The following is a 25,801-nucleotide window of genomic DNA, read 5'->3' on the forward strand; positions in this document are numbered from 1 at the left end:
GTTTTTTGTTCGCTGCTATGTCCTCAGTCCCTAATATAATACCTGGTCCACTGTAGGTATTCACATATTTATTGGAAAATGAAATGCAATTAAAACTGTTGCCATGTGGGCTGGCCCGGTGGCTCAGGCGGTTAGAGCTCCATGCTCCTAACTCCGAAGGCTGCTGGTTTGATTCCCACATGGGCCAGTGGGCTCTCAACCACAAGGTTGCCAGTTCAGTTCCTCGAGTCCCGCAAGGGATGGTGGGCAGCGCCCCCTGCAACTAAGATTGAACACGGCACCTTGAGCTGAGCTGCCACTGAGCTCCTGGATGGCTCAGTTGGTTGGAACGTGACCTCTCAACCACAAGGTTGCCGGTTTGACTCCCGCAAGGGATGGTGGGCTGCGCCACCCGCAACTAGCAACGGCAATTGGACCTGGAGCTGAGCTGCGCCCTCCACAACTAAGATTGAAAGGACAACACTTGACTTGGAAAAAAAAAAGTCCTGGAAGTACACACTGTTCCCCAATAAAGTCCTGTTCCCCTTCCCCAATAAAATCTTAAAAAAAAACACAAAAAACTGTTGCCATGAGATTAGAAATTCACATTAACTTAGTCTAAGCATACTGCCTTGGTTGTATCTCTTGTGGCACAAGTTAATCTTCAGTTTTTCTTACCCACTGCTTCAGGCTGCTGAGCTGTGCCATGTAGTAGTGTGAGAACTGCGTTGTCTTTTCCCACATCACATACGAGCCTCCAAGAAAAGCTAACTCCCAGATGGGTCTCAGAGAGGGATCAATATGCCCGTGACTGTCTGTGAGCAAAACGATAACATTAAGGCATGTTGGGGACAAAATTTCAGAAGTTTCAGTAATGAAATACGGGCTTAAGCTTAGTCACATCAGTCAGCTCTTTCACAGCAAGACCTTCAGCATGATTTGTATGTTTCTACGTTATATGGAAATTCACAGACTTCAACTTGCCCTGCTAAGTAAAGCTATAAAGCAATTTCAGGGCTTTTTACTGTGCTATATAAATGTGAAGTAAGAGCTATAATGATACTCAAAGTTAATCTAAAATCTTGTTAGTTGAGAATAGGGTTTCCAGGCGGGAATTCCCACCCATTCTCAGGATTTTTTTCCTGCTTTCCTGTTCCCAAATCCTGAGAAAAGTTGGCCAGGAAATCGGGAAAATCGGCTCCTTGAACCCAGGTGGTTGGTAGTATCGGCCGTCACTTTGTGGTAACGATTCATCGTGGAGAACAGAAAACAGTTTATATCTCAGGATTCGGGAAGGGGAAAGAGAAAAAAATTCCTGAGAACAGGCGGGAATTCCCGCCTGGAAACCCTAGTTGAGAAGCACTTTGTAATTAGATTGATTGAAACATGTATCAGTTATCTTCCCCGCATTACCTCTGGTTTGGGTTCACAGCCAAGGTGATGGTCTTTGCCAGTCTGCCAGATGGCTTTGTCCTTCTGTGATCTTTGTCTTTAAAGCTAAGCAATATATTTGTAGCATCGCTCTCTTTTTATTTTTTTTATTTTTTTTTGAGCACATGAAGAAATCAAGTGGGCTTTTTGTGTGGTATTGTTTTTGGACCTGCAATCTTTTTAATTCAGCAAACACTTGTAAAGAAAATTTAAAAACCTACTTAATATTAACTACTGCTAGAGGTAAGGATACAGTGATTCATAGATGACCTCTTGTGACTTTGAAGAACTCAAATCTTAGCACATAATTAATTTATGATGTAACTGTTCATGGACTTGTGAGAAGATAAATTAGTCACACTAAACACGGCGAATAGTGAGGACATTTGAAAGTGTCAATGCTAGGGCCACTGCTCTAGAATCAGGCGATGGGACTTGAGCTGCTTATTCCCAGGTCCTCAGTCTTTTCCTTCGTATGCAGTATGCTTGGGCTCATCTATCAGAAGTTTATGAATTCATTAGAAGGAATAAAGGTTTTACTCAATGAAAACCAGACAACTACTTTTCTAGGGGGAAACAGTGTGGAGCAAGGATATCCTGAAAGGGATTAGATCTTCTCACTTAACCATGGTAGAGAAACTGATGACTGATGACATACTGAGTATAGTCTGCTGAGATTTGAACTGGGTGCTCCAAGGATATCGCCACAGTTTTGATGCACTTTATCTTAAACCAAACCTCTTCAGATTTAAGTAGATAATTGTATGTTCACAGACAGGCTATGAATAGCACCATTACATGTCTTCACTGAATTTAAATAGTGGCATGAGAACTTCTGTTGATGAAAAGGTGCCCTCTATTCAAAACTGGCTTTGCAGCTTTACAGTAGCCACAGTAGGTTAGATTTGTTGTAGAATGATCCTTGTGGGCACCTAGGATTTATTAACCGAATATGATCCAGTTAACTTGTACTATCAAAAAGTATCCAAAACCTAGTGATTCTGTGGCTAATAGTCAAACAGGTCCCATACAATTTCCAAAATTTGTGTTTTAGGGAGAATACATAAAACCCTATTTCCCCAATTTTTCTGCTTAAGGGGAGCAAAAAAAAATCCCTAAATAACAGTAGATTTTAACTATTCATCATTAGCCCGTTTATTTCAGGCAGTGCTCAATATTAACAAATTCTATCACATAAGATTTTGAATTGTTCCTCATAATTATTTGAAACAGGATTTAATCGGAGTTGTCAGACAACTATAATGAGACTTATCCAAGCTTCTGAATGTTAGAAACGCAAGGAGCCATGGTCCACCCCCAGGTTTTTAAGAACACTCAGTCTCAATAAATTGCTGGGGCCCAGATGCACAGAATGGAGACTAGGTCCTCCCCTGTTCACAGGGGCGTGTCACAACCTCTGGGCAAATCAGTGAACTGTGAGAGTGTGGGACGGGAAGTGCTGTGGCAGGCAGATGTCAGCCTTAATACCCAAGTGCGAGTCCAGAGACTACTTGTGTGGTTTTGCAAATCAGATTTGCCAGTAAGTGCCGCGCTCCGCTGCTGCCCACACACGCTGCTGAGTGCCAGAACAAAGGAGCTTTACTGCGCGTCAGCTGGGTCACTTCAGAGGGCAGAGCTTGTTTCTTATGAGAGATGGCACCGCTGCCCATTAGCTCTTGACCTAAAACAAGATAAATTTGACTCCACTGCAGCCTCCCAGCAAAGCCCGGAGACAGTCAACTCGCTCAATCCTCAGGCAGAAAGCCATATGGGCATAGCGGAGGCCCTGCATGGTGTCTCGTCACCTCGTGTCCAAAGCCACCACCAGAAATGTCACCTCAGGTTCTGGACTCAGCCCAGACAACTGCAGCCCTGTGTCCATGTCCTGTGGCAAAGACCTGTGCCGATGCCTCGGAGATTCACCTCTGGCCTTGCCCTCATCTGGGCTGGGGAGTGGGGAGGTTACAAGGGCGCAGATACTACAGTATACTGGAGGCAAAGGACAGGAAAACAATACTTCGGAGTCTGGTTTAAAAAATGAGGTGTACCACATTCTACAGTAGGATTAGAGGGCCATTTGGGGGGGGGGATAAAAATTTAAATGATCCTTCTTTTTAAGATTTAGTGATTACATATGTTCTTGAATATAGAAATTCCAGATACTGGTTCTTACCAGGTATGCTGACTACCTCCAAGGGGGTTTTCAGTTGCTTCATGTGCTTGTAAAGCAGGTAGTCCTCTTGTTGTCTTTTGCTCTTCTCAACAAACCGTGTACACGTGACATTAATGGCCGGTCTGGGTTTCTCATTCCTGAAAAACACTCGAGCAGAACATTTCCCCAAACGTTCCTCACCTTCCTGAAATAAAGATTTTGGAATTAAATGGATTGGTGCCTTATCACTCCCACCCACCCCAGTACACACACACACACACACACACACACACACACACACGGTTGAGAATTTCCTTGCACATAGCACGTAAGGCACTGGCATCAACAGATGTAGTGGTCTTTGCTTTGTGGAAAGTGATTTTTGTGCTCGTAGCTGAACACAATAGTCCTTCACACTTTGCTGTCATTTAAACTCCTGCTTTCCGATGATGTCATTATAAAACAATGCTGGGCCTATTCCAAAGAAACACTATTGATGTCTCTTGAGTACTGCTTGGCTCAGACCTCCAGCACTTCACTCTCTATTGTGGACCAACATAATGCTTAGTTGGACCTCAAGCTTGCCAACTTGAACCAAAAGGTGACACTGGTTCCTATTAACCGAAATGACAACGTCTGCTGCTGCCTTATGAGTCTGGTCTCCTTATTACAATTCTGCAGATTAAGACCCTGAAGTTTAAAGAGGAGCCTACTCCGTGTGTCACGCTTGTAAGTGGTAAGCCAGGACTTGAGCTCATGTCTGTCCGATGCCAAAGCTCTGCCCTGTGCTAACTCCCTCTCTGTACCCTGAGACCCCATCCAGAGACGTGGAGGCAGAGCTCACCCGAACAGGACTAATTCAACTACCTGAGTGACCAAGGGATGTTTGTTTGCATTAACAACTAAGTGTGCATGGACTGAGCATTCTGGGGTCACTTCTCCTCATTTTCCACTCCAGAGACATGTGGAGCTGGGAAGTGGATGCTTCAAGCAGACATCAGATGTGTGACTCATTGCTAGGACAGTGCTCCTCCCGAACGTCACATATTCCATTACCTGACAATAAAAGCCAGGGAACATATCCCCAGGAAAATGCACGTATCATCAATCTCTTAAACTGGGGGGAGTCCCAATTGAAACAACAACCCCCCAAAAGAAAGAAAGAAAGAAAAAGCCCACAAGAAAACAACTGTAATCAAAATTAGATCTGCGTAATACACCAATTTCTAGAATTAACTCAAAAAAACTGAAAAAGGCCTTTCCAAAGGCAACTTTTCCTCCTGTGAGTGCTGCTTTTGAATAAGGGGACATTCCAGTGGTGCACTAAAATCCTAATGAATAGCGCCACACAGAAAAAGAGAAGCAAGGAGCAGCAAGAAGAGGCTTATCAAAGGCAGAAGACGGCTGGTACACGTTCTCCTTTGATGTCAGCCATTTCCAGAGAAAAGAAAAAGAGCCGGGTACCGCTCCCTTTTGTTTTCCTTTCCGTCTCCCCTACCAAAACAGCTCTGCAGAATCAAAGCTGTTGTCTGGAGATGAAAGAACTCTCCTTGTGCCCTGAAATGGAATGTTGCAATTAGCTGTGCTCTTCAGAGAGACATATTGTTGGTCAAAATAATCTAGTAATTGTTTTCCCTTTAGCTTTAACACTTTCAGTTGGCAACACTAGAAATCATGCTTTAAGAAAAATTTTAATTCTTAGGTTAATTAGCAAGGTCAGAGTACAGTGTTGTCTCGTTCAGACTTGTTTCTGAATACTGGGGAGCACTCTTCTGAAAGCATCAGACTCAGGGGTCATGGCTTCCCCTCCGAAGCTCTGCCACCCTGGCATACTTTAATGCTGGCTGCTGCCTGCTCTTCCGGCCATGTCGACACCACACCACACAGGGAATTTGGGCTGGTCTCCACTCCACCCGTTGCTGCCTCCCAGCTTCGCCCAGCAAATGGAAGCTCATCTGGTTCTAATTTCTGTATGAGTTTTCTGTTTACTCTCTTCTTGAAAACAGGGAAACGGAAACGCACACCATGGCCTGCTTTAGTAAGAATTGTAGAGACCAATAAAGCCTATGGCATGCACTGGTCCTGCTCTATTTTTCAGAATGCTTCTATGGACAGGAGCCTGTGGAATTGGCTTCATGCTATGCCAGCCTGCTAACGAGAAATGTCACCAGCCGACGGGAAGAGAAACAGGCTGGCATTTGAAAGTGAGTCATTCTAAGAACTCGGAGGTGCTAAGGAGGGGTACCAAAGGGAGCTGTGAAATTCCCTCCCAGGGCAAAGGAAGGAGGGAGTGATGGCTGGCTGTGTGGACTGTTTTAAATGCAACCCTGCATAAGGCCATGATGCTGAAGGAGTGAAATCTTGAGCTCCTGCCTAGCTCTGTTCTTCAGTTCTTGAAAACAAATAGGAAACAAAAACAGGAAAAACAAAAACAAAAACCCTGCATGTCCCTATAGAATGATATTCTCATTTTTTTTTTAATTAAATTTATTGGGGTGACAATTGTTAGTAAAATTACATAGATTTCAGGTGTACAATTCTGTATTACATCATCTATAAATCCCATTGTGTGTTCATCACCCAGAGTCAGTTCTCCTTCCATCACCATATATTTGATCCCCCTTACCCTCATCTCCCACCCCCCACCCCCCACCAATAGTCTCACTTTTTAAAAAGTAAATTCATGTGAGTTTCTTATAAGCGACTTCGTGAATTATGACAGCTTACCTCTGGGTTATAACGCTCTGTGGTGAACACCAGGTCAACTTTACGTTCCTTTTTTGAATTAACCTGAAACACAGAAAATGACTCTTAGCTAGGGAAGCTCTGCTAACATCTTCATATCCAAGAAACACATTCTTGCAATAACATGGCATGCAAAGGGCAGCTGTAGCATTTATATCTGGATAAAATCAGTGCTTTTATAGAAGGAGAAAGGATCTCATATTTTGGTCTGATCGTGCCATTTTGCCTACTAGTTGACAAAGAGGGAGGTTGAGAAAGAAATGGTGGTATTGAGGCTGCACGTTGACTCTTGAGAGCAGCTGGATGAGAAATAGACGTGGCGTATGCAGGGCTGTGCGGTTCCTTTACTCCCCAGTGCGTCAGTGCTTCTCCATATCCTCTCCTGGGCACTGGGTTGCATCAGTGAGGAGACGACCAGGGCTCTCCCTCTTGCCGCTCACGGTGGGACAGGGGATCTGGCAACAAAGGGGTACCCAGTAATAAATAATGGGTTTTCAAAAGGTGATGTGGAAGAGAGAGTGTTCCACGATGTGACCGCTGCCGGACTCGAGAGCGAGAGCTGGGCCAGAACAGAAATTGCTTCCCGTAAATCCCCTTAGAGAAGGCCGACTGACCTCTCCCCTCTGCTGGTTCCTGGAACAGGCTGTTGCCCTCCCCCAGACGAGCCTGTAAGGCAATTTCCCTTATCTGGGATGAGCCACTCACCGAATCCATTTCCATCCTGCTCTGTTCTATATAATTCTTTTATCACCTGCCAAGTAGCATGGGGGATATCCACTTTGTCTTGCTATTGCCCAAAATTTGCCTTGTATGTAAATTTCCCTTAAAAAACTCTGTTAATTGCCAGACAGTTTAGCCTGCCTCTTTCTCCAGTCTTTCCCTGCTCTCTTCTAATGGAGATAGACTTTTCAGTCTCAGGATTTTTCCCTGGGTCCGTGTCTACCAACAGGTGGTCAATGAAGATATCTTGACCCTAACCCTAACCCTGACCCTAACCCTGACCCTAACCCTGACCCTGACCCTGACCCTGACCCTGACACTAACCCTAGCCCTGACCCTAACCCTAACCCTGACCCTATCCCTGACCCTGACCCTGACCTTAACCCTAACCTTGACCCTGACCCTAACCCTAACCGTAGTCCTAGCCCTGACCCTCACCTTCACCCTGACCCTAACCTAACCCAGTTTGATTTATTCCTGAAGCTCCGAATGAGCAGTTGAAGGGTATAAAGTGCAACCTGTATGACAGGCTGGACAAGGCTCCCCCTCCGCGTCTGTCTCCTGAAGTTTGGTGCCTTCACCACCCACGCCCAAGTTAGAGGAATACACAGTACCGTGGGCTTGCTGCCTGGGATGCTTCAGCCTCACAGCCTCCCACAGACAACTGATACTCACAGGAGGCAGCACTTCCTCTTGCCAGCAGGTTCTAAGCCTTGAATCGCTGGCGACACGAGCCCCAGGGCCCTCCTGCCTACTGCATGTAGGACCTAGAAGTCTGCCCTTCATGTCCATTCGGGGCCCCTGAGTGCAGGTGACGGGTCAGTGGGGAGGCCATTCATGAGAAGAGGAGGAAGCAGAGTTGGCAGGTACAGTCTTTGGTGCTGGGGGACATCGGAGACGTCCAGGAGGCAGCTGGATGTACAGAAGGAGACTCAGTAGAAGTAGTAGTTGAAACCATGGAATTCGATGCAATCTCCCAGGGAAGGTGTGTACCCCAGGACCACCACCCTTCACATCAATATGAAAGTGGGGCATGCTTATTTGCTATACACGAGGATTCAAAATGTAGATGATAAAAGGGGTACTATGGAAAGTAACCTCACAGGGTGATCTGATCATAAATTTCTAGCTGGGCAGGTCATGGTTGGTAGTCATGTAACCTTTTACTAAAAGGCTTATCTTTGCCTTTAGCAAGCCCTGTCCATTGTTTCTCCACATCTAGGTTAACACTCCTTTGAAATCACCACCCTCGAGGGAGCACATATTCTTGCTAACAGTCCTGTATTCCAATCCCTGCCTTGCTTTTTCCCACCTCCAGGTAACCTTCCTTACTTTCCTTCCTTAATTCCAAATGCATAGAAGGAATTGCAAAACTGTCACTCTCAGGAGCATCTGAGATCTTGCTTCCAGGCAATTGTCTTCAGTTTGGCTCAAATAAACTCTTATAAAAAGTCTACAGGTTTGGGCATTTCTTATGTCAACAACAAAAACAGTCTTTGTAAAATTAGTGATACAGTCGTGCTTATTTTAAATAGAGTACTTAAGATATTATCTGACACAACAGTTTTTTTGGAAACACATGGAGGCAAGGTAAGGTGCCAATACCCATTCTTTGTAGGGAAAGAGAATTTGGTAACAGCCTGTGAGCTGGGTCAGAATGGAGCCTGTCCTTTTGAAGAGTTGTTTTTCTCACTGATTTGATTTCCTCATTTTGTTTTAATTAGGCACTCTTAAAAGCATCTACATTCTGTTCAAAGTAAGATTTTTATATTTTTGGTTTGTACTTTATCATTTATCAAGATGCAGCCCTTTTATCTCCCACAAAGTCCTCTGTTTCTGCCTTCCTCTGAGTCACAAGGTCCCCTGAGGCGGCTTTGCTGGGTCTCCGGAGATAAGCAGCTGCACCAGCCAGGGCCTTCATCTGGGACAGTGTCTCCGGCTGTTGTAGGATTGTGTTTCACTTCGGTTAAAATTATTCTGCAGTAAAGAGGTCTCTGTTGTTCCACATCCACGCTAGGATTTGTTGAGCATCTACCTCTTCCGAGCCCTGTGCTGGAAGCAGGAGAGCAGGGGACAAAGCAGTCACAGCCCTGTCCTCAGGGCAGTGAGATGAGGGAGAGGGACTTGAAAGAGACCCTTTTGGAATTGACTTTGATTATGGATGACTGTGAAAGGAACTGGAGAACTGGCTCAGTCTCGGGATGGGGCAGTGATATTTGAGCTGAACTTTGACGATTAAGAAGGAATTTACTTTGGGAGTTGTGGAGAGTGGGGCGGCAGGACTGGAGGCCCCAGAGAGGCAGCCAGTGGGGCCAGAGGGCAGAAAGACAGCAGCCGGGAGCCAGAAGAAGCAGACCCGGTGGGCAGGTGCGGCCCCTGAAGGCTAAGGTGAGGGCTTCATCCTAAGAGAAATGGCAAGTCGTGGGCAGGAAGGAAGGAGTTTGAAAAGATCCCTCTCGCTGGAGTGAGGTTTCCAGAGCGAATGTAGAGATTGTAGGAGGCTCATTGACAGGGTGGAGGAACCAACGTGGGGACAGTGAGAATGGAGAGAAGTATTTGGTGGACAGATATGAATGAGTCCTACTAGAAGGCGAACGATGAAGAATAATTCAAAAACAGAAATTATCACTAGAATACAAGTTTTGTGTCAAGACAATATTATCACATCAACCACATTTAAATGGTGCTTATATTTGCAGAACAACGACAGCTGGCCTTTTCACGTATCTTTATGCTAACAGAGCTCTGAAGACGTGTTTCTACTCGTGAGGAATTGGAGAAATGCAAATTAAAGAAGTAATGGGGTGTCCTTGTGCAACTATTAGACTGGCAATAAATCAGAAAGTGGATAAGGCCCATTGTTGGCTAGGTTTGGGAGTTTAAAACTGCTCCTGCACGGCTGGTGTGAGGGTGGCTGGGCAGTCTGGCCCACTGGGTCAAATCAAGCGTACGTATGCCCTACATCTAGTAACCCCACTTCTGGGTGTGTATCTAGAGACACTGCAATGCAGGGGTCGGAGACTCACAGGACAACGTTCCCTGAGGCCATGTGTGTATGCTGGGAAGTTGGAGGCAATCTGGTGTATGTACACCCCTGGGGGATGGGCAGGAAAATGGGGGGTGCCTGCTATGGAGTCTTATGCAGATTAGCCGCACATAGGGCAACACAGATAGACCCTAAACTCTGTGCATAAAAACAGAAACAATAAAATGTATGACCTAAATACCATTTACAAACGTTTTTTTAATATTAGGTTGGTGCAAAAAAAAAGTCATTGCGGTTTTTGCAATTATTTTTAACCTTTTAAACCGCAGTCACTCCTGCACCACGCTATAAAAATTTGCACACAAACCAACAATATCTTTTATAAGAATACTTATAGACAGAAGAATACACAAGACCTTTTCCAGTGGTCACCCCTGGGAGGGTGGGGTGACTGGGAAGAGGGATACAAGAGGATAAACACACAAACGCCACAGAGGGAAGCCTCCAACAATGATAATGGACCTGAATCCAGGAGTTGTTCCCTCAGCTTCCTACCTGGACCAACCAGCACAGGAACGGGCTTTCACAAAGGAAGTCATTAAAAAATGTTAAGTCCAAAGTAACTCTGCTGGATGTCCCCACCTCATCTCTTAAACTTGTGTCTTTGTTTTTTACACTGTCCATGAGATTAGATTTGAGGAGTGCAGTATACGTGCCTCACTATATGTGGCTAAGAATCTAGAAACTCAAGGTCAGGCAGCCCTCTCTCTGTGGCTTGCACACAGGTTGCTGCAGCCACAGGGTGCAAAGCTATTATTTAAACAGTAATAATAAATAGCTAAAGAGACATTTTTGAAAGAGCGGAACCTGGTGCTGGGGAAAAGAGATGCGCATTTCTGGCTTTCCTGAGGGAAGGAGTGTTCCTGCAACAGCAGATGACAGCATTTAGTTCTTTTCATCCCCACACTGCCCAAACCGTCCCTCTGCGAAACATTAGGAAGTTTCATACCCTTTTCTTAAAAGGCCGCCAGAGGCACAGCACATTGTTCTAATATTTTCCAGAAAAAGGCTCTTGATATAAAGAAAAAGTCAACAAAGCAAATGACCATGTGACTGTATAACCTGAAGGAATGAATTAATAGTTCTTTGCTACAGATTTCTTTTTAATTATTGTCGGTCTCCTTATCTGAGGGAGAAAGGGAGATGCATTCCGACACCCCCGTGGATGCCTGAAACTGTGGATAGTACTGAACCTTGTGTAGACTATGCTATTTCTATACATGCACACGTATGATAAAGTTTAAATTACAAAATAGGCACAGTAAGAGATTAACAACAACTAACAATAAAAGAATAAACATAACAATCAACTGTAATAAAAGTTATGGGACTGTGGCCTCTGCCTTCCTCCCTCTTAAAAACATCTCATAACCGAGATGGCTACTAAGTGACAAACGGGAGGGTAGCTATACAGCTAAAAGGGGTGATTCATGCCCCCCCCCCATCCAGAGAGTCCATCATGCTACTCAGAACAGCATTCAATTTAAAATGTATGAATTATTTCTGGAATTTTCCATTTAGTATTTTTGGACCACCGTTGACCACGGGTAACTGAAGACTGCAGAAAGCAGCACTGTGGATGGGGCGGGGGGCGGGGGGGCTGCTGTATGGATAACAGAGGACTTATGTGCTACAGCCTAGAACTCAGCGCTTGACCGTCACGGACCACTCATGACTTGGTTTATGATCTAATCTGTTTTTTTGTGTGTGTTTTATTTATTTTATGGGTTTCTTGTTTTTTTGCTGCCACTGGCCATTAGAAGGGCCGAATCCCCCCAACCACCCCCACCCAACCTTCCCCATGTACATCTTCCACAGGCCATGCCTCAGGGTGGCTCCTTAGGGCAATGGTCAACACTTCTATTTGGAGCTCCCTTGCAGGCCGTGGGAGGGAGATGGGACCTGCTCCCTTTTCTTTTAGTTTCAAGTCTACAAAATAATATAATGATTAGACATTCATAACCCTGAAGTCTACTACGCCTCTGACGTTGTACATAGCTGTTACAAAACAATACCATTGGCTACATTCCCTGTGCTATACTTTACATCCCGTGACCACAGGTACAGATATAGATTATAGATTTAATTATAGTTGACATTCAGTATTATTTTATATTAGTTTCAGGTGTACAGCACAGTGGTTAGGCATTTATATAATTTATGCAGTGATCCCCCTATTAGGTCCAGTACCTATCTGACACCCTACAAAGTCTGTACATTATTGATAATATTCCCCATACTGTATTTCATATCCCCGTGACTATTTTGTGACTACCAGTTTGTACTTCCTACTCCCTTCACCTTTCTTACCTATTCCGCCAATGCTCCTCTCATCTACCGGGTTTCCCCCGAAAATAAGACCTAGCCAGACAATCAGCTCTAATGCGTCTTTTAGAGCAAAAATTAATATAAGACCTGGTATTGATATTATATGATTTATATTATATAAGACCCGGTCTTATAGTAAAATAAGACCGGGTCTTTTATTAATTTTTGCTCCAAAAGACACAGTAGAGCTGATTGTCCGGCTAGGTCTTATTTTCGGGGAAACACAGTAGCAACGATCAGTTTGCTCTCCGTATCCATGAGTCTATTTCTGGTTTGCTTTTTTTTTTTTTTTTGCTTGTTTATTCTGTTCTTCAGATTCCACATATAAGTGAGATTATATGGTATTTGTCTTTTTCAGTCTGACTTATTTCACTTAGCATAATACCCTCTAGGTCCATCCATGTTGTTGCAAATGGTAAGATTTCAATCTTTTTTTTATGACAGAGTAATACTCCATTGTATAAATGTACCACAATTTCTTTATCCAGTTGTCTATTGATGGGCATTTTTTTTTTTAAGATTTTATTGGGGAAGGGGAACAGGACTTTATTGGGGAACAGTGTGTACTTCCAGGACTTTTTTCCAAGTCAAGTTGTTGGAGGGTGCCGTTCAGCTTCAAGTGGTTGTCCTTTCAGTCTTAGTTGTGGAGGGTGCAGCTCAGCTCCAGGTCCATTTGCCATTACTAGTTGCAGGGGGAACAGCCCACCATCCCTTGAGGGAGTCAAACCGGCAACCTTGTGGTTGAGAGGATGCACTCCAACCAACTGAGCCACCCGGGAGCTCAGCGGCAGCTCAGCTCAAGGTGCCATGTTCAATCTTTAGTTGCAGGGGGTGCTGCCCACCATCACTTGCGGGACTTGAGGAATTGAACCGGCAACCTTGTGGTTGAGAGCCTACTGACCCATGTGGGAATCGAACTGGCAGCCTTCGGAGTTAGGAGCATGGAGCTCTAACCACCTGAGCCACCGGGCCAGCCCTTGATGGGCATTTTTGTTGTTTCCATATCTTGGCTATTGTGAATAGTACTGCAGTAAACATAGGGTGCATATATCTTTTTGAATTAGTGTTTTGGATTTCTTTGGAAAAATACCCAGAAGTGGAATTGCTGGATCATAAGGTAGTTCCATTTTCAGATTTTTGAGATACCTCCATACTGTTTTCCATAGTGGCTGCACCAATTTGCAATCCCACCAACAGTGCACGAGGGATCCATTTTCTCTACATCCTCACCAATACTTGTTGCTTGTTGATTTATTGATGATAGCCATTCTGACAGGTGTGAGGTGATATCTCATTGTGGTTTGTATTTGCATTTTTCTGATGTTTAGTGATGTTGAGCATCTTTTCATGTCTGTTGTCCATCCGTATGTCCTCTTGGAGAAATGAGACAGGCCACTTTTAAAAGTCCTGTTTGAGAAACGAGTATAATGGAAAATCTACAAAGGACTGAACTCATCACTGTGTGTGTGTGTGTGTGTGTGTGTGTGTGTGTGTGTGTGTGTGTGTATTTTGGTAGAAAAAAATGCTCCTCAAATCCTTATCAAATCAACATCAAGCATTTATTCACTGCCTCTGTGTGAAACATCCTGTAGCCACTGGGAGGGAAACATGGTAAAAGCTACACTACAGACAGTGAGCTCTCACACATGCTTCTCGTGGTTCTACACAGAGGCCGTGCGTCACTCATTACATCACAAGGGCCTTTTGAGATAAAGACTATTGCCAGCTCCATTTTAAGGATGAAAATGCTGAGACATTTGCCCAAAGTGAAGGAATTGCCCAAAGTCACAGAGCTAGTGAGTAATGAAGCCAGCCTCCAGAGCTGCCAGTCTGCTGGCATATGGTGCAGGTGAACACAGCCAGCAACCTCTCTCTAGGAGAGGATGGGAAGAAATCTGCCAGGGGTGTGTGTGGGGGGGCCGGGGGGGGGGGCGGGGGGACTGTGCTTACAACAATGGCACCTGTGGACAAGGCCACCCCAAACCTTCTGGAAAGGAGCCAGCCAGGCAGGGCATGTGTATTGTGCATGAGTTTTCGAGGGCCGTGTAACAAAGTACCACAAATGGGGAGCCTTAACACAACAGAAATGGATTCTCTCACAGATCTGGAGGCTAGAAGTCCAAAATCATGGTGTCAGCAGGGCCGTGCTCCCTCTGAGACTCTGGGCGGAATCCTTCCCTGCCTGTCCCTAGCTTCTGGCAGTACTGTCAGCCCTTGGCACTCCTTGGCTTGCAGCTGCATTGCTCCAAGTTCAGCCTCTGTTTTCAAATGGCGTTCTTCTCTCTGTATGTTCTCATGGCCTTCTTATAAGGACACCAGTCATAGGATTTAGGGTCCATGCTAATCTTCTTTGGCCTTATCATAACTTGATTACACCTGCAAAGACTCTGTTTCCAAGTAAGGTTATATTTACAGGTACAGGGGCTGGGGGTTCAGGACTTCAATACATCTTTTTGGAGGATGCAGCTCACCCCACAGCAGCATGGAAGTGAAGATGACCTGAGACTTTGGAAGGAGCCCCTGGATGCACTCTTTCTGGCAGGGTATTCCCGGGAGCACGAGCCAGTACAGGTGGGGAAATCTTGAAGGAAGGTTAGGACTGAGACCAGGGGAGAGAGAGAAAGGGGCATTCAGCACAAGGAAGAGAGTGTGAGCCTGGGCCTGGACGTCGCAGCCACTTGGGGAGATGAGCAAGTTTTTTTTTTTTTTTTAAGTTTTTATTGGGGAAGGGGAACAAGACTTTATTGGGGGAACAGTGTGTACTTCTAGGCCTTTTTTCCAAGTCAAGTTGTTGTCCTTTCAATCTTAGTTGTGGAGGGTGCAGCTCAGCTCCAGTTCCAGTTGCCATTTTCTAGTTGCAGGGGGCACAGCCCACCATCCCTTGCGGGACTCGAGGAGTTGAACTGGCAACCTTGTGGTTGAGAGCCCACTGGCCCAGGTGGGAATCCAACTGGCAGCCTTCGGAGTTAGGAGCATGGAGCTCTAACCGCCTGAGCCACCGGGCCGGCCAGATGAGCAAGTTAATGGAGGGGTACTGGAGGAAAAAGCTTTGATCCACTGACACGAGAGCAAACCTCGATGCTTTACAAAGCTTGATGCTTTTGACTGAAAATATGACGTGACTTTGCAGAGTTGCTATTAGAATGTGCAGTTTTGACTTCTCGGTGCATATATAAATGTCTTAGCATGGCAAGATAGCCATCCACATAACCAGAAGCAAAGAGTGAATTTTCTTCAAAAACTATTTTGGTCCAGACTGCCTTCTTCAAATGTCCTATTTGAAAAAGAGCACATCCTGTCACCGAAACCGGCCTCCTTCAGTTTCTAAGGCAGCGTGACCTGATTTGCCAGACTCGGGGGTCACCAAACTTTGAGATAACATTCCTCCATTTCATTTAGTCCTCTGGATACCCTCAGGCTTTTGGAGAGACCTAACTGTCATGACCCAATCTCCTTCCTGTTGAGCTGCATTCTAGTGACTGTCACTGTGGCTATTTGTCATTTCCTACCCCTCCCTCAGAAGTCAGTGGTTTTCCTCAACATCTAGAGAGACGTTCTCTAAGTGTAGTTGTTTGACCAGCAGCATCCCAGCAGCCCCTGGAAGTCCTCAGACGGCGCCTTCCCAGGCTCGACCCCAGATTTACTGAATCTGAACATGGGGTGGGAGCCAGCACCCTGGGCTTTAGCACGTGCTCCAGGAGATTCTGATGTAGCTCAAGTCTGAGACCCATGGCTCTGGAATAATGTCCCTGTAAGAACTTCTGTATCCGGGCCCCCAGCCACCATCTTGACCTCAGCTCCATGTGTCTGGACTATCTTTATATGAGACATAATAGTTGTTTGTTGTTTAAAGTAGAATCATTGAAACAGGGTGTGAGTATTGGAAATAAACCTGAGGAACTTGATGAGGGATGGAGACTAGGTACTTATTCCAAGAGCCCATTAGAAATGTAACACCCCCCTTTATACTCACTCAAAACCTTAGAGCAAATGGCAGAGCGGGGACGGTGCCCAGAGAAACCTCGGTGTGGGCTGCTGCAGGGAGGCCACAAAACACTGGGACTCTGGGTCTCCAAAGACACAATTCTGCTGAAAGCTAATCTACAGAAAGCAAACCCCATGCTCTGGAGAGATGCTGCCCCTTGTTTTTCCTGTCTCTGCCATTCATTGCTAAGCAGGGTCCCTTCATGTTGCCTGAGAGCCGGTGGTGACAACTTTAAACTTCATGTTTTCAGGTTGTGGGGGTTGGGGGTGGGCACAACTCCGGTTGCAGGAGTTCTCGGGTGACGTTAATCTCTCCTCCCTCACACACTGGGCCACCCTGACCTAACAGACTCGGCTTCTAAATGTCCCCTCCAGCCTTCACATTTGGTAAGAAAATGTAAATGTCATGCCATTCCAGTAAAAGCAAACTTCTTCATTTTATAAGGTTAGTTTTATGAGTCAGGCTTAGCTAGAGATACGTAAACAACTCATTTGTGGATAAAAATTGCTGTTTTGTTCTTGTGTTTGGACAGAGAGAGCATCAATGTATTACATTATACCCCAGAATTATCTTATTGCATTTTCCTTCTCTTGGGCAATGCCAGATAAAGTGAATATAGTTTATGGAACAAAAGTCAGTGACTTTCAGCTCAGGGCCCGTCCCATGGGGTCCAAGGAGATCTTTTACACGTGGACACTTGGCTTAAGTGGATTAAGCAATAGAGAGATAGAGCTGGAACACTGTGCATTCATTTCTGTACAGACAACTCTGGGTAGGAGTCTCTGACCCTTGGAAGGAGACAGAGTGGAAATGGCCGGGGGCAGTGTCCTCTGCTTTGTCTCTAGCTCAGCATGCGGCTCCTTAGAAAGGCTGGTAGTAAGAGGGATGCAGGCATTGTCACCCTCCCTCCTCTGGAAGGGCTGGGAATGGTCAGAGCCTGGCCTGGCCTCCTGTGCCAGGGGTCCAGTGGTCCCAACACCCTTGCAGCTACCTTTGTTTTCATTTTTAAAATATTCAATCTTTGTGTCTTGCAGGGCCCTATGCTAATACCGTAGAGAAGAGAGATAAAGGGACCTTCTACAGGCCTCCTGTCCTGTAGAAGCAGACACACGTGCAGAGTGGAAACACAGTTGGCTGTTGAGGGGCAGGCACAAAGCAGCCCGCAGTCTAGTACCAGGGTGGGGTGTGGAGGGCAGGCGTGTTCGGAGGTGAGAGTAACTGGGCTGCAGAGAGCAGCCAAGCAAGAGGTGGAGCGAGAGCTGCTGATTCTTGGGTACAGTCCCTTGTCCGGCAGCCGCCCGGGAGGGAGCTGGGTACGGGCGGCTGAGTAATCACCCCCAAGAGTACCCATGTCCTAATCTCTGGAACCTGTAACTGTTGCTTTACCTGGCAAAGGGGACTCAGCCAATATGATTAAGCTAAGCATCCGGAAATGGGCAGAGTATCCTGGATTACCCGGGTGGGCCACTGCCATCACCAAGGCCACCTCAAGGAAGGAGACAGTAGTGCTACTCTCAGGAGGGGCTTTGCTGCTCGCTTTGAAGACGGAAGATGGAGCCATGAGCCAAGGCCTGCAGGTGGCCTTGAGAAGCTGGAAAAGGCAAGGAAGTGGATGCTCCACTAGAGCCCCCGGAGGGAATACAGCCCTTCCAACACCTTGATCTTAGCCCAGGGAGACCCATGTTGGAATTCTGACCTCCAGAATTATAAGAGAATAAATTTATGGGTTTTTTTTTCACCTACCAAGTTTGTGGTAATTTGTTACAGCAATGAAACTCTATAGATACAGAATTACTTGTGATCCTAAATGTCTTGTTCTGTGTGGGCGCCTCTCCTTGCGGCCTCATGGAATCACATACATCTCGTGTGTAGCAATGGTACATGACCCGCTTTCATAAATGGACTTTACTGGCATCCAGGACAACCGTAAAAAGTAATCCAGAGTGCAGACTGGCTATGGCTACTATCCCCGAACACTGTGGGACCAGCTCTGTAAAAATCTCTTCAATCCAGGCACCACTGCAAAGGCAAATAAATGCCAAGGCCGCATAAATCTCTAGGGTGTCAGCACATTGAGATCAAGGGTCAGGTTGGATTTGGGAGATTGTGTGTGTGTGTGTGTGTGTGTGTGTGTGTGTGTGTGTGTATTTAACCTTCCAATCTTGTTAATATCAGTCATTTCATTCACTCTCCAGCAGAACAACTTAGGTCCTTCGAGGAAGCATGTGCAGCTAAGCTTGATTCCTGATGGTTCAATTCGCAACCCACCACTCATGGTCTTTATTTGGGGCTACTAGTAACGCTCTGGGATCACACACATCCGTGGTGATGACACCATATGTGGGAAGACAAGTCAAAAATATTGTGGCCTAGTACACAAGGTTTGTGGTTCAAAAATCAATTTATTAGAAGCTGGTTAAAAGCCTCCCTACTTGCTGACTCACCTGGGTGCAGTTGGCCTGGGTGAGTGGGACAGTGCCAAGGAGGTCAAGGCCAAAGCGTTCCCCCAGGGCCAGGTGGCCTTTCCCACTCCATGCTACACCCAGACTGTGCAGGCAGAGCCCGCAGACCAGGTGTGGGCTCTGGCAGGAAGCGGGGAGGAGACCTTGGGTGCACCTGTGCCATGCCAGCAGGAGCAGTGCCTGCGGAGTGAGGAAGGAAGGCAGGTGCCTCTCTGATCTGTGCTCTCAGGATTGTTAGGTTCATCCTCAGGGCAGTGTGAGAGCGCCGAAGGGCGAGTGCCTGGTTCACCTGCAACCCCCAACCCCACCCCATTCTTTCACAGTGTCTGTAAAAGCACTTAGGAGCCTTCCTTGTATGAAAGTAAAGATCATTTCATTTTAGTATTTTATTACTTATCTTTTCCCCTCCATATTTCATTGTGGCCCTTTTCATTCTCCAGTTTTGTTTCTATAGCCTGCTTAATGCATCGCTTTCCTCTTCTTGTGAACAACCACCTCTGAATTATCAACGTTAATGGAGGGAAGCCTTCAAGAAGAACAGTAATTACATGAATTGTGTTTTATTATAGTGCTTTGTAGACTGAAAGGAGATAAAGGAAAGTGTTTCTCAGTATGGTAGGTGGTCACCTAGCTGCCTTGTGGCTCAGCAGAGAAGCTTGGTGTGGCCTGCCGTCAGCCACACAAACAGGTGCCCACAGGGGCCTAGCCCATCTGCACTGGTGCAGCTTGACACTTACCAAAAGTCAGTTGTTTTGCTCCCAAACTTGCTTAAGGTGGCTGTACTTATTACCTAATTGCATAATTAAATGTTATGTGAAGTGTTAAAGAGTGGGTACCCAAAAAAGATGTAATTTCCACAAAATCCAAGTTAAATGCTCTAGAAGGAATTGATAAAGTTAAGTCTCTAAAACTCTTGCTGTTGAACTGGGGGTGGGAGAGTCAAGATTGGGCATGAAAAAAGAAGGAAAAGGAAAACTAGAGGATTATGCACTGTATTCTTTGCAAATGCTCCCTCCACTGTAAGTAAACCAAAATGCGAATCACAGATGACCCACTTAGGTGTCTTCTTGCTAAACAGACCTCAAGGAGCGCCAATTAAATGGCCTTGGCCCTATACCAAAAGATAGGTGATACATTTACATTTACATTGATTTTAATTTAAATTGAAGCAATTAAGGTATGAGCCTAATTCCCCATCCCCCCACTATGGTCAGTTGTTTCAGTTATGTTCCTAACTAATGGTCCAGTCCAGGGCACAGGGCATTCAGCTTCAGTGACCAATCTCCAAACAACAGCTGATTCCCAAATGGGTTGAACTTATCACGAAGTGTGTGCACTCAAAGATCTCAGCCAGTCTCTCTATGCGAGTCTGTCAGGAAAGTCTCTCACCGGCAGCTGGGGGCAGGGGTCAGTGGTCCCAGGGCTTGCTGAGTGGCCAGAGGAGACTTGTCTCAGTGTAAGGGGTAGGCTTGAGTAGAGGGGAGTGGGGCTGACCTAGGATACCCTGGGTAGCATGAGAACTCACAAGACCACTCAAAATCGCCCGCTACTGGTCCTGAGCTGTGCCATGTGATATCAGAAAAGTTGCAGCCTCCTTGGTCGTGGAAGAATAAGACCACGAAGGAGATGGCATCAGGCGGGGGTTAGTGAGGGAACAGAAAAGACTGTGTCTGTGACCACTTCTTACAATAGGTAAACAGAATGCTCACTGGCTCTTTCACCAGTTAGCACCGATATCTTCTCAATGCTCGGTTGCATTTACTACCACAGCCATTACTGCATTTCACCACTAGAGGGCAACAGTGTTTCTAAAATGAGGGATACTTGCAGAACCAAGAAAACACAATTAAGGAAATTTCCGACCCAGAAGAGGTCTCAAAAATCTCTTGATTCACTGATTTTCAATTTTTTTTTTTGCTGAAACTCACAGCAAGAACTGCATTTTTCATAATGACCTAGTTCATACACATATATTTGAAACTTTTTGAGGCATTATTTACCCTTACTTCCGTGATGTACTCTAATAGTTTGTATTTCCAAACTATCTCAATAAAAACAAACAACCCCCGCCACACACACACACACAAAACAACTACAACCTACCAAACTGATTTCATAACCAACTAGTGGGCCATTAATTTGAAAAACCCTGACTTGGTCACAGCCTCTCATCTTACAAAGGGACGCGCTGACCCCCCAGGATGGAGAGGGATCCCTGCCAGCTACGTTCCTCTCACCCACTCAGCCACCTGCTCACCCTGGAGTCAGTCCTGGATACATGACAGACATTGTGCAGCAAGTGAGTGCTCGCTCTGAAAATGCACTGATTGGGTAAAGAGTGCAAGAGTTTGGGGGGGATCTACCATTTTTCACTTCTTGTCAATGCTAGGACTGCTCTTGTAATTGAAGCAGAAATTCCGTAAGTCACAACATTGAAAGCTCCATGCAGGTGGTACCTCGGCTCCTCATGCAGGCAGCTGAGTGACTTCTAAACTGAATGAATCTCAGGGGCTTTCCTGATGATCCCACCCCATCTGAATTAGGGCCACAGTATTTAGCCCAGTGCCTGGCACATAGTAAGTGCTCAAAAAATAATGGATGAAAGGACTGCCCCACAGGCAATAGTGGTAGCTAACATTTTTGTACTTTACAATCAATATTTATAACACCTTACATGACTCGTAAGAGTACCTGTCATGGTTGGCAGAACATGGATTATTTCTATTCCGAGTGAGGAAATAGCCCGAGAAGACTTTTATGACCTTCTCTAAGTAGTATGGCTCACTGGAGGCAAAGCAGGGGCTGGTATCGGGGCTCCCCGCAACACCCCAGCAGCTGGTCCTGCACCTTTCGGGAAGGCAGTCCGTGGCAGTTCCCTCGTGGGAACCAGCACTCACTCTCAGCCACTTTGTCCTCTGCTTCTGCTACCCAGAACCCTGGCAAACCCTGGTCACAAGTTTAAGACACATCCTTCCCCAGGCTGCCTGGGTCACCCTTGAGGTGGCTCTTCTTTAGTGGTGATATTTGGAGGCCCCCAAAATAGAGGAAAATAATTTCACTGAATTCCAGAGAGAAACTGAAACCACTTTAGGCTTCACAGAGTCTTGGCCCTGAACGTTATTAAGCTCTCTCTTCTTTGGCTCCTTGATGTGAAAACATTTAAAACCATTTTTTGGAGGCAATGTAAAGGTAAACCAGATGACCATAGGAAGTTATTCTTTCTTAAAGTCAATGCCCGGGAGTCTTTTCCTTAGCTCCTCCTCTCGCTCATGCCCATCTGCCTCTAACTTACTGACTTATTCCCACCCACCCCCCTTTTGGGCCCCACAGGAGGATCCATCCCTCTAAAATTCAGGAACATTACACTATTACAGATGCAAAGCAGTAACTGACCTCTTTTTGGAAGAGGAAAGGAATGTTTTTAACTCACTTGGGTTTTGAGAGCTGGTTTATTCCATTAAAGATGCCAAGTATTTTATTTTTTCCAAGGGGATGACTAAATGTGTCAAAAATGCAAAGTATTTCATTTTATTTATTTTTTTCATGGTCCTAGAAGGAAGATAACAATTCCTAGCATTTGAAAACTGGTGTACCTTAGAAATCTGAACATGGTTTTCTGTAGGGAATGTCACTGGCTGGTAACCAGGGAGCAGATCTTCAGAAACACCCTCTTTGGGCTCTGGGAGGTGGCTGCTCTCTCCGATTTTGATAAACATTGGGCTAGTAAAACTGAACGTCTTTTTGCCCCCCGAGACAGCAAGGATTATTAAAACAGGTGACAGGAATAGGCTGCCTTTTCCAAGGAACAATTTGATTTCATCTTCAATAAATTCAGCCACCCTCGAGCAGGATTACGTCGTTGAGGAACCAAGGCCTTCCCCACCTGTGTCTGACATCAGGTCTGGAACAATCTTAAATGAAAATCCTACTGCCATTCGAAAACTCTATCTGTTTACACTCTATACTCAATACCAGATTCTTTGAGGCTGAGTCTGCAGGCTCTGTGGAATATTTGGGAATTGCTGGAAAGAAAATCATAATTTTGGGGGCCAACTGAGTGTAATTCAGTCCCTTTTGTAATCTATATGATGAAGAAAGCAACGTAGCTCGATAGACACAGAACAAAACCTACAGCCAGTCCTTTGAAATCAGCACCAAACAACGACCTGCAACGTTCTCATTTATTCCCTTCATATAGAAAACTGAACCCTGGTCCACTCACTCCCATTAAAGCATACGCCAGGATTACCGAAGTTCCTACCTACCCAGGCCCACGGGTAAATTCCAACCACGTCCTGAAGCCCTTGCATGGTGGCCCGCAATTGACAAGCCAGTCTGTCCCTGGACTCGCGTGGGAATTGGCTTACAATTTAGAAATCCCGCCCAGGGCTTGTGCTGGAGCCACTGGTGGGTCGCGCCCACCGTGACCACCCCAATAGCAACCAACCCTGGGTAATCCCAGACAAGCGTAACTCCTTGATTTTTGGGCCTGTTCCTCAATTTGGCCATGCACCTCTTTCCCGGGTATGGGAGCTGCCCTGTGAAAAATCTATGGCCTCATAAATGCCAGAAAGAACCCGCCAGTTTTCCGAGGACTCTGCGCACCGATGAGCCCTTTCCACGCCTTGGACACTTCGCGGGCGCGGGCGCACTTAGCTCAGTCTCGGTCACCGACCCGCCGCAGGGCGGACAGGCACGCGCTCACAGGCGTCACCGCCTACGCGGTGCGTGGCCGTGGCCCGCACGCCCCCTCCGTGTAGCTCCCGCACTCACCCACGCGCGGCCCTGCTGCACCGCCGACACCACTCGCAGGGCGCTGGGCGAACCCGCGCGGAAGTTGAAGAAGTGCAGCGCCGCGCGCGCCGCCTGCTGCAGGAGCCCGCTCTGGAGCTCTGCGTCTTGGCGCCACCCGGAGTACTCGGACCCTGTGGAGCCCGCGGACCCCGCGGGCGCCGCCGCCGCCCCCTGGAGGGCGAGCAACAGCAGCAGCGCAAGCATCGGGGCGGTGGGGCGCGGGCCCCCGGGCCCGGGCGCCGGCAGCAGTTGCCAGCGGGGCTGCATGGACACGGAAGAGCTAGCGCAGCGCAGGACGGGCTCGGAGCGGGCCACGCCGGCGCTCGAGGAAATAAAGTCGCAGCGGGCTCCTCCCCTCCGCCCCCGGGGCAGCGGGCTGCAGGGAGCCCGGGTCCCCCCTCGGCCGCGCCCTCTCGGCACTTCCCGCAGCCCGTGGGCCCCTCCGCCCCGCCCCGCCTGGGCTCCCGCTGCCCCGGCTCAGAGCCCGGACTCGGCGGCGCCGCCGTGGCGCGGGGCGGGGGGTGTCAGGCTAGGGCCGCGCGGGCAGGGGATCGAGGGGGGCAGAGGAGACTCTTCCCCGAGGGAGCGCGGCCCACCCAGTGTCACCCCTGGTCACGCCCCCAGCCCAACTCCAGGACCCAGTTTCTCTCCCCTGCAGTTGCTGAGATTTGGAAACTGTTTTTCGAACGAACTTGCTCAGTCAAGGCTTAGAGCTGTGATTTCCCCCAGAAGATGAAATTGGGGACGGGTGGAGAAGGGGGCTAGACGCAGCCGACACTGATGAGGGTCACTGTAGCACAATGACCTTGGAAGTGGGACAGGTCGCTGGAGAGCTGGGGCTGGAGAGGAGGCTGAAGTGGTCAGCAGGGCAGAGTCACATAAGGACCAAAAGGCCCCATTGGACTTAGAAACACGTAGGTCAGTGATAACCCTGATGAGAGGCAGATTGAAAGGCCAGAGGTGGAAGCTGGATTCCAGCTGGGTGAGGCATGGATGGGGCTTTAGGGCAGTGGAGGCAGTGAGTACTGACAACTCTTTTTAGACACAGGGAAAGAATGAGATGGTCATTGTTTTTCATCCACACACAAGAGAGAAAGCCCAGGAGAACCAGAGGTTGGAGGGTAGAACTGGTACTGCTAGGTACGGCCAGCATCCATTTCTCCATCTCCATTTTGTTCATGGGTTCACACCCCCACCCCCAACGCCCACTGACCCCAGCCCTACTGGAGCTAAAGGAAGTCCCTTCTCTTTGCCAGTGACTGGTTGAGGCCTGGCATGCCTGATTCTGGATGAGATGCTGGGGGAAGGCTGGGGGGAGGGTCTTATTGAAGGGGAGGGGAGTCTCTGAAAACATCATCCTTCCTCCACTTCTTCCTTGAATGTTGTCCATTTCTTGTCTTTCCTTCCTTGATTCTGCAGATATTTATGGGATACCTACTCTGCTAGGCCCTGGGGACAATGAGGGGGGACAATCAGAAAAGCATCCCTGTGCTCCTGGAGCACACCTTCTAGGCAGGTAGACTCCAGACAATCAAACAGGCAAGGGAACGTGCCCTGTGTTGGATGCAGCTACGTGCAGTAGAGAAAAATTAAAGAGGCTAGGGAGTTGCGAAGTGGTTATCATTTTAAGTAGTGTTGTCAAGGCAGGCTTGACCACTGTTGGTCACGGGGCAAGTGACAGTTGAGTAGAGGCCTGAAGGAGATGGAAAGCTAGGTAGACTTGTATGGGAAGAGCACTGTAGGGAGAGAGAACAGCAAGTAGAGAGGCCCCAAGGCAGGGGTCCACTCAGCATGTTTGAAGAAGAGCAAGCAAGTAAGTGCAGCTGAAGGAACAAGACAAAGGGGAGAGTATCAGCAGGAGAAGTCAGAGGGGTAATGGCGGATGGGACTCCACAGGCCTTGTCATATGTGGATGTGCCACCTCAAAGTGTGCTTCTGTCTTGCTAGCAGCCTGAGAAGGAAGCCCATTTGAAGAATTGCTGAGGAGAGAGAGGGGAGGAGCCTGGGTTCCTGATGACACTGTTGAGCTCTCAAATCAACTGATCCTGGAGCTCATTTCTTATTGTTTAATTTCCTTGGAGTGTAACACAGATAATTATCTCCCCAGAACCCAGTTGTCTTCCCCTCCAAGGGGTTACAGTAGTAGGCTTCTTGAGAAT

General features: G+C 47.0%; 1 protein-coding gene across 1 annotated transcript in view; it reads right to left on the reverse strand.

Annotated features, from left to right (window-relative positions):
* The window catches only part of RARRES1 (retinoic acid receptor responder 1), a 32,545-nt gene extending 8,519 nt beyond the window's left edge, over positions 1–24,026 (reverse strand). The window contains exons 1-4 of the mRNA XM_019731951.3: positions 23,622–24,026; positions 6,290–6,352; positions 3,584–3,767; positions 658–794 (exon numbers count right to left, since the gene is read on the reverse strand). Of these exons, the coding sequence (XP_019587510.2) occupies positions 658–794; positions 3,584–3,767; positions 6,290–6,352; positions 23,622–23,909 (672 nt within the window). The 5' untranslated portion in view covers positions 23,910–24,026. The remainder of the gene's footprint in view (positions 1–657; positions 795–3,583; positions 3,768–6,289; positions 6,353–23,621) is intronic.
* Positions 24,027–25,801: the final 1,775 nt, after the last annotated feature.

Source organism: Rhinolophus sinicus, chromosome 17, assembly GCF_057876585.1.
Source record: "Rhinolophus sinicus isolate RSI-liver-muscle chromosome 17, RSI-T2T, whole genome shotgun sequence".
Lineage (NCBI taxonomy): Eukaryota > Metazoa > Chordata > Mammalia > Chiroptera > Rhinolophidae > Rhinolophus > Rhinolophus sinicus.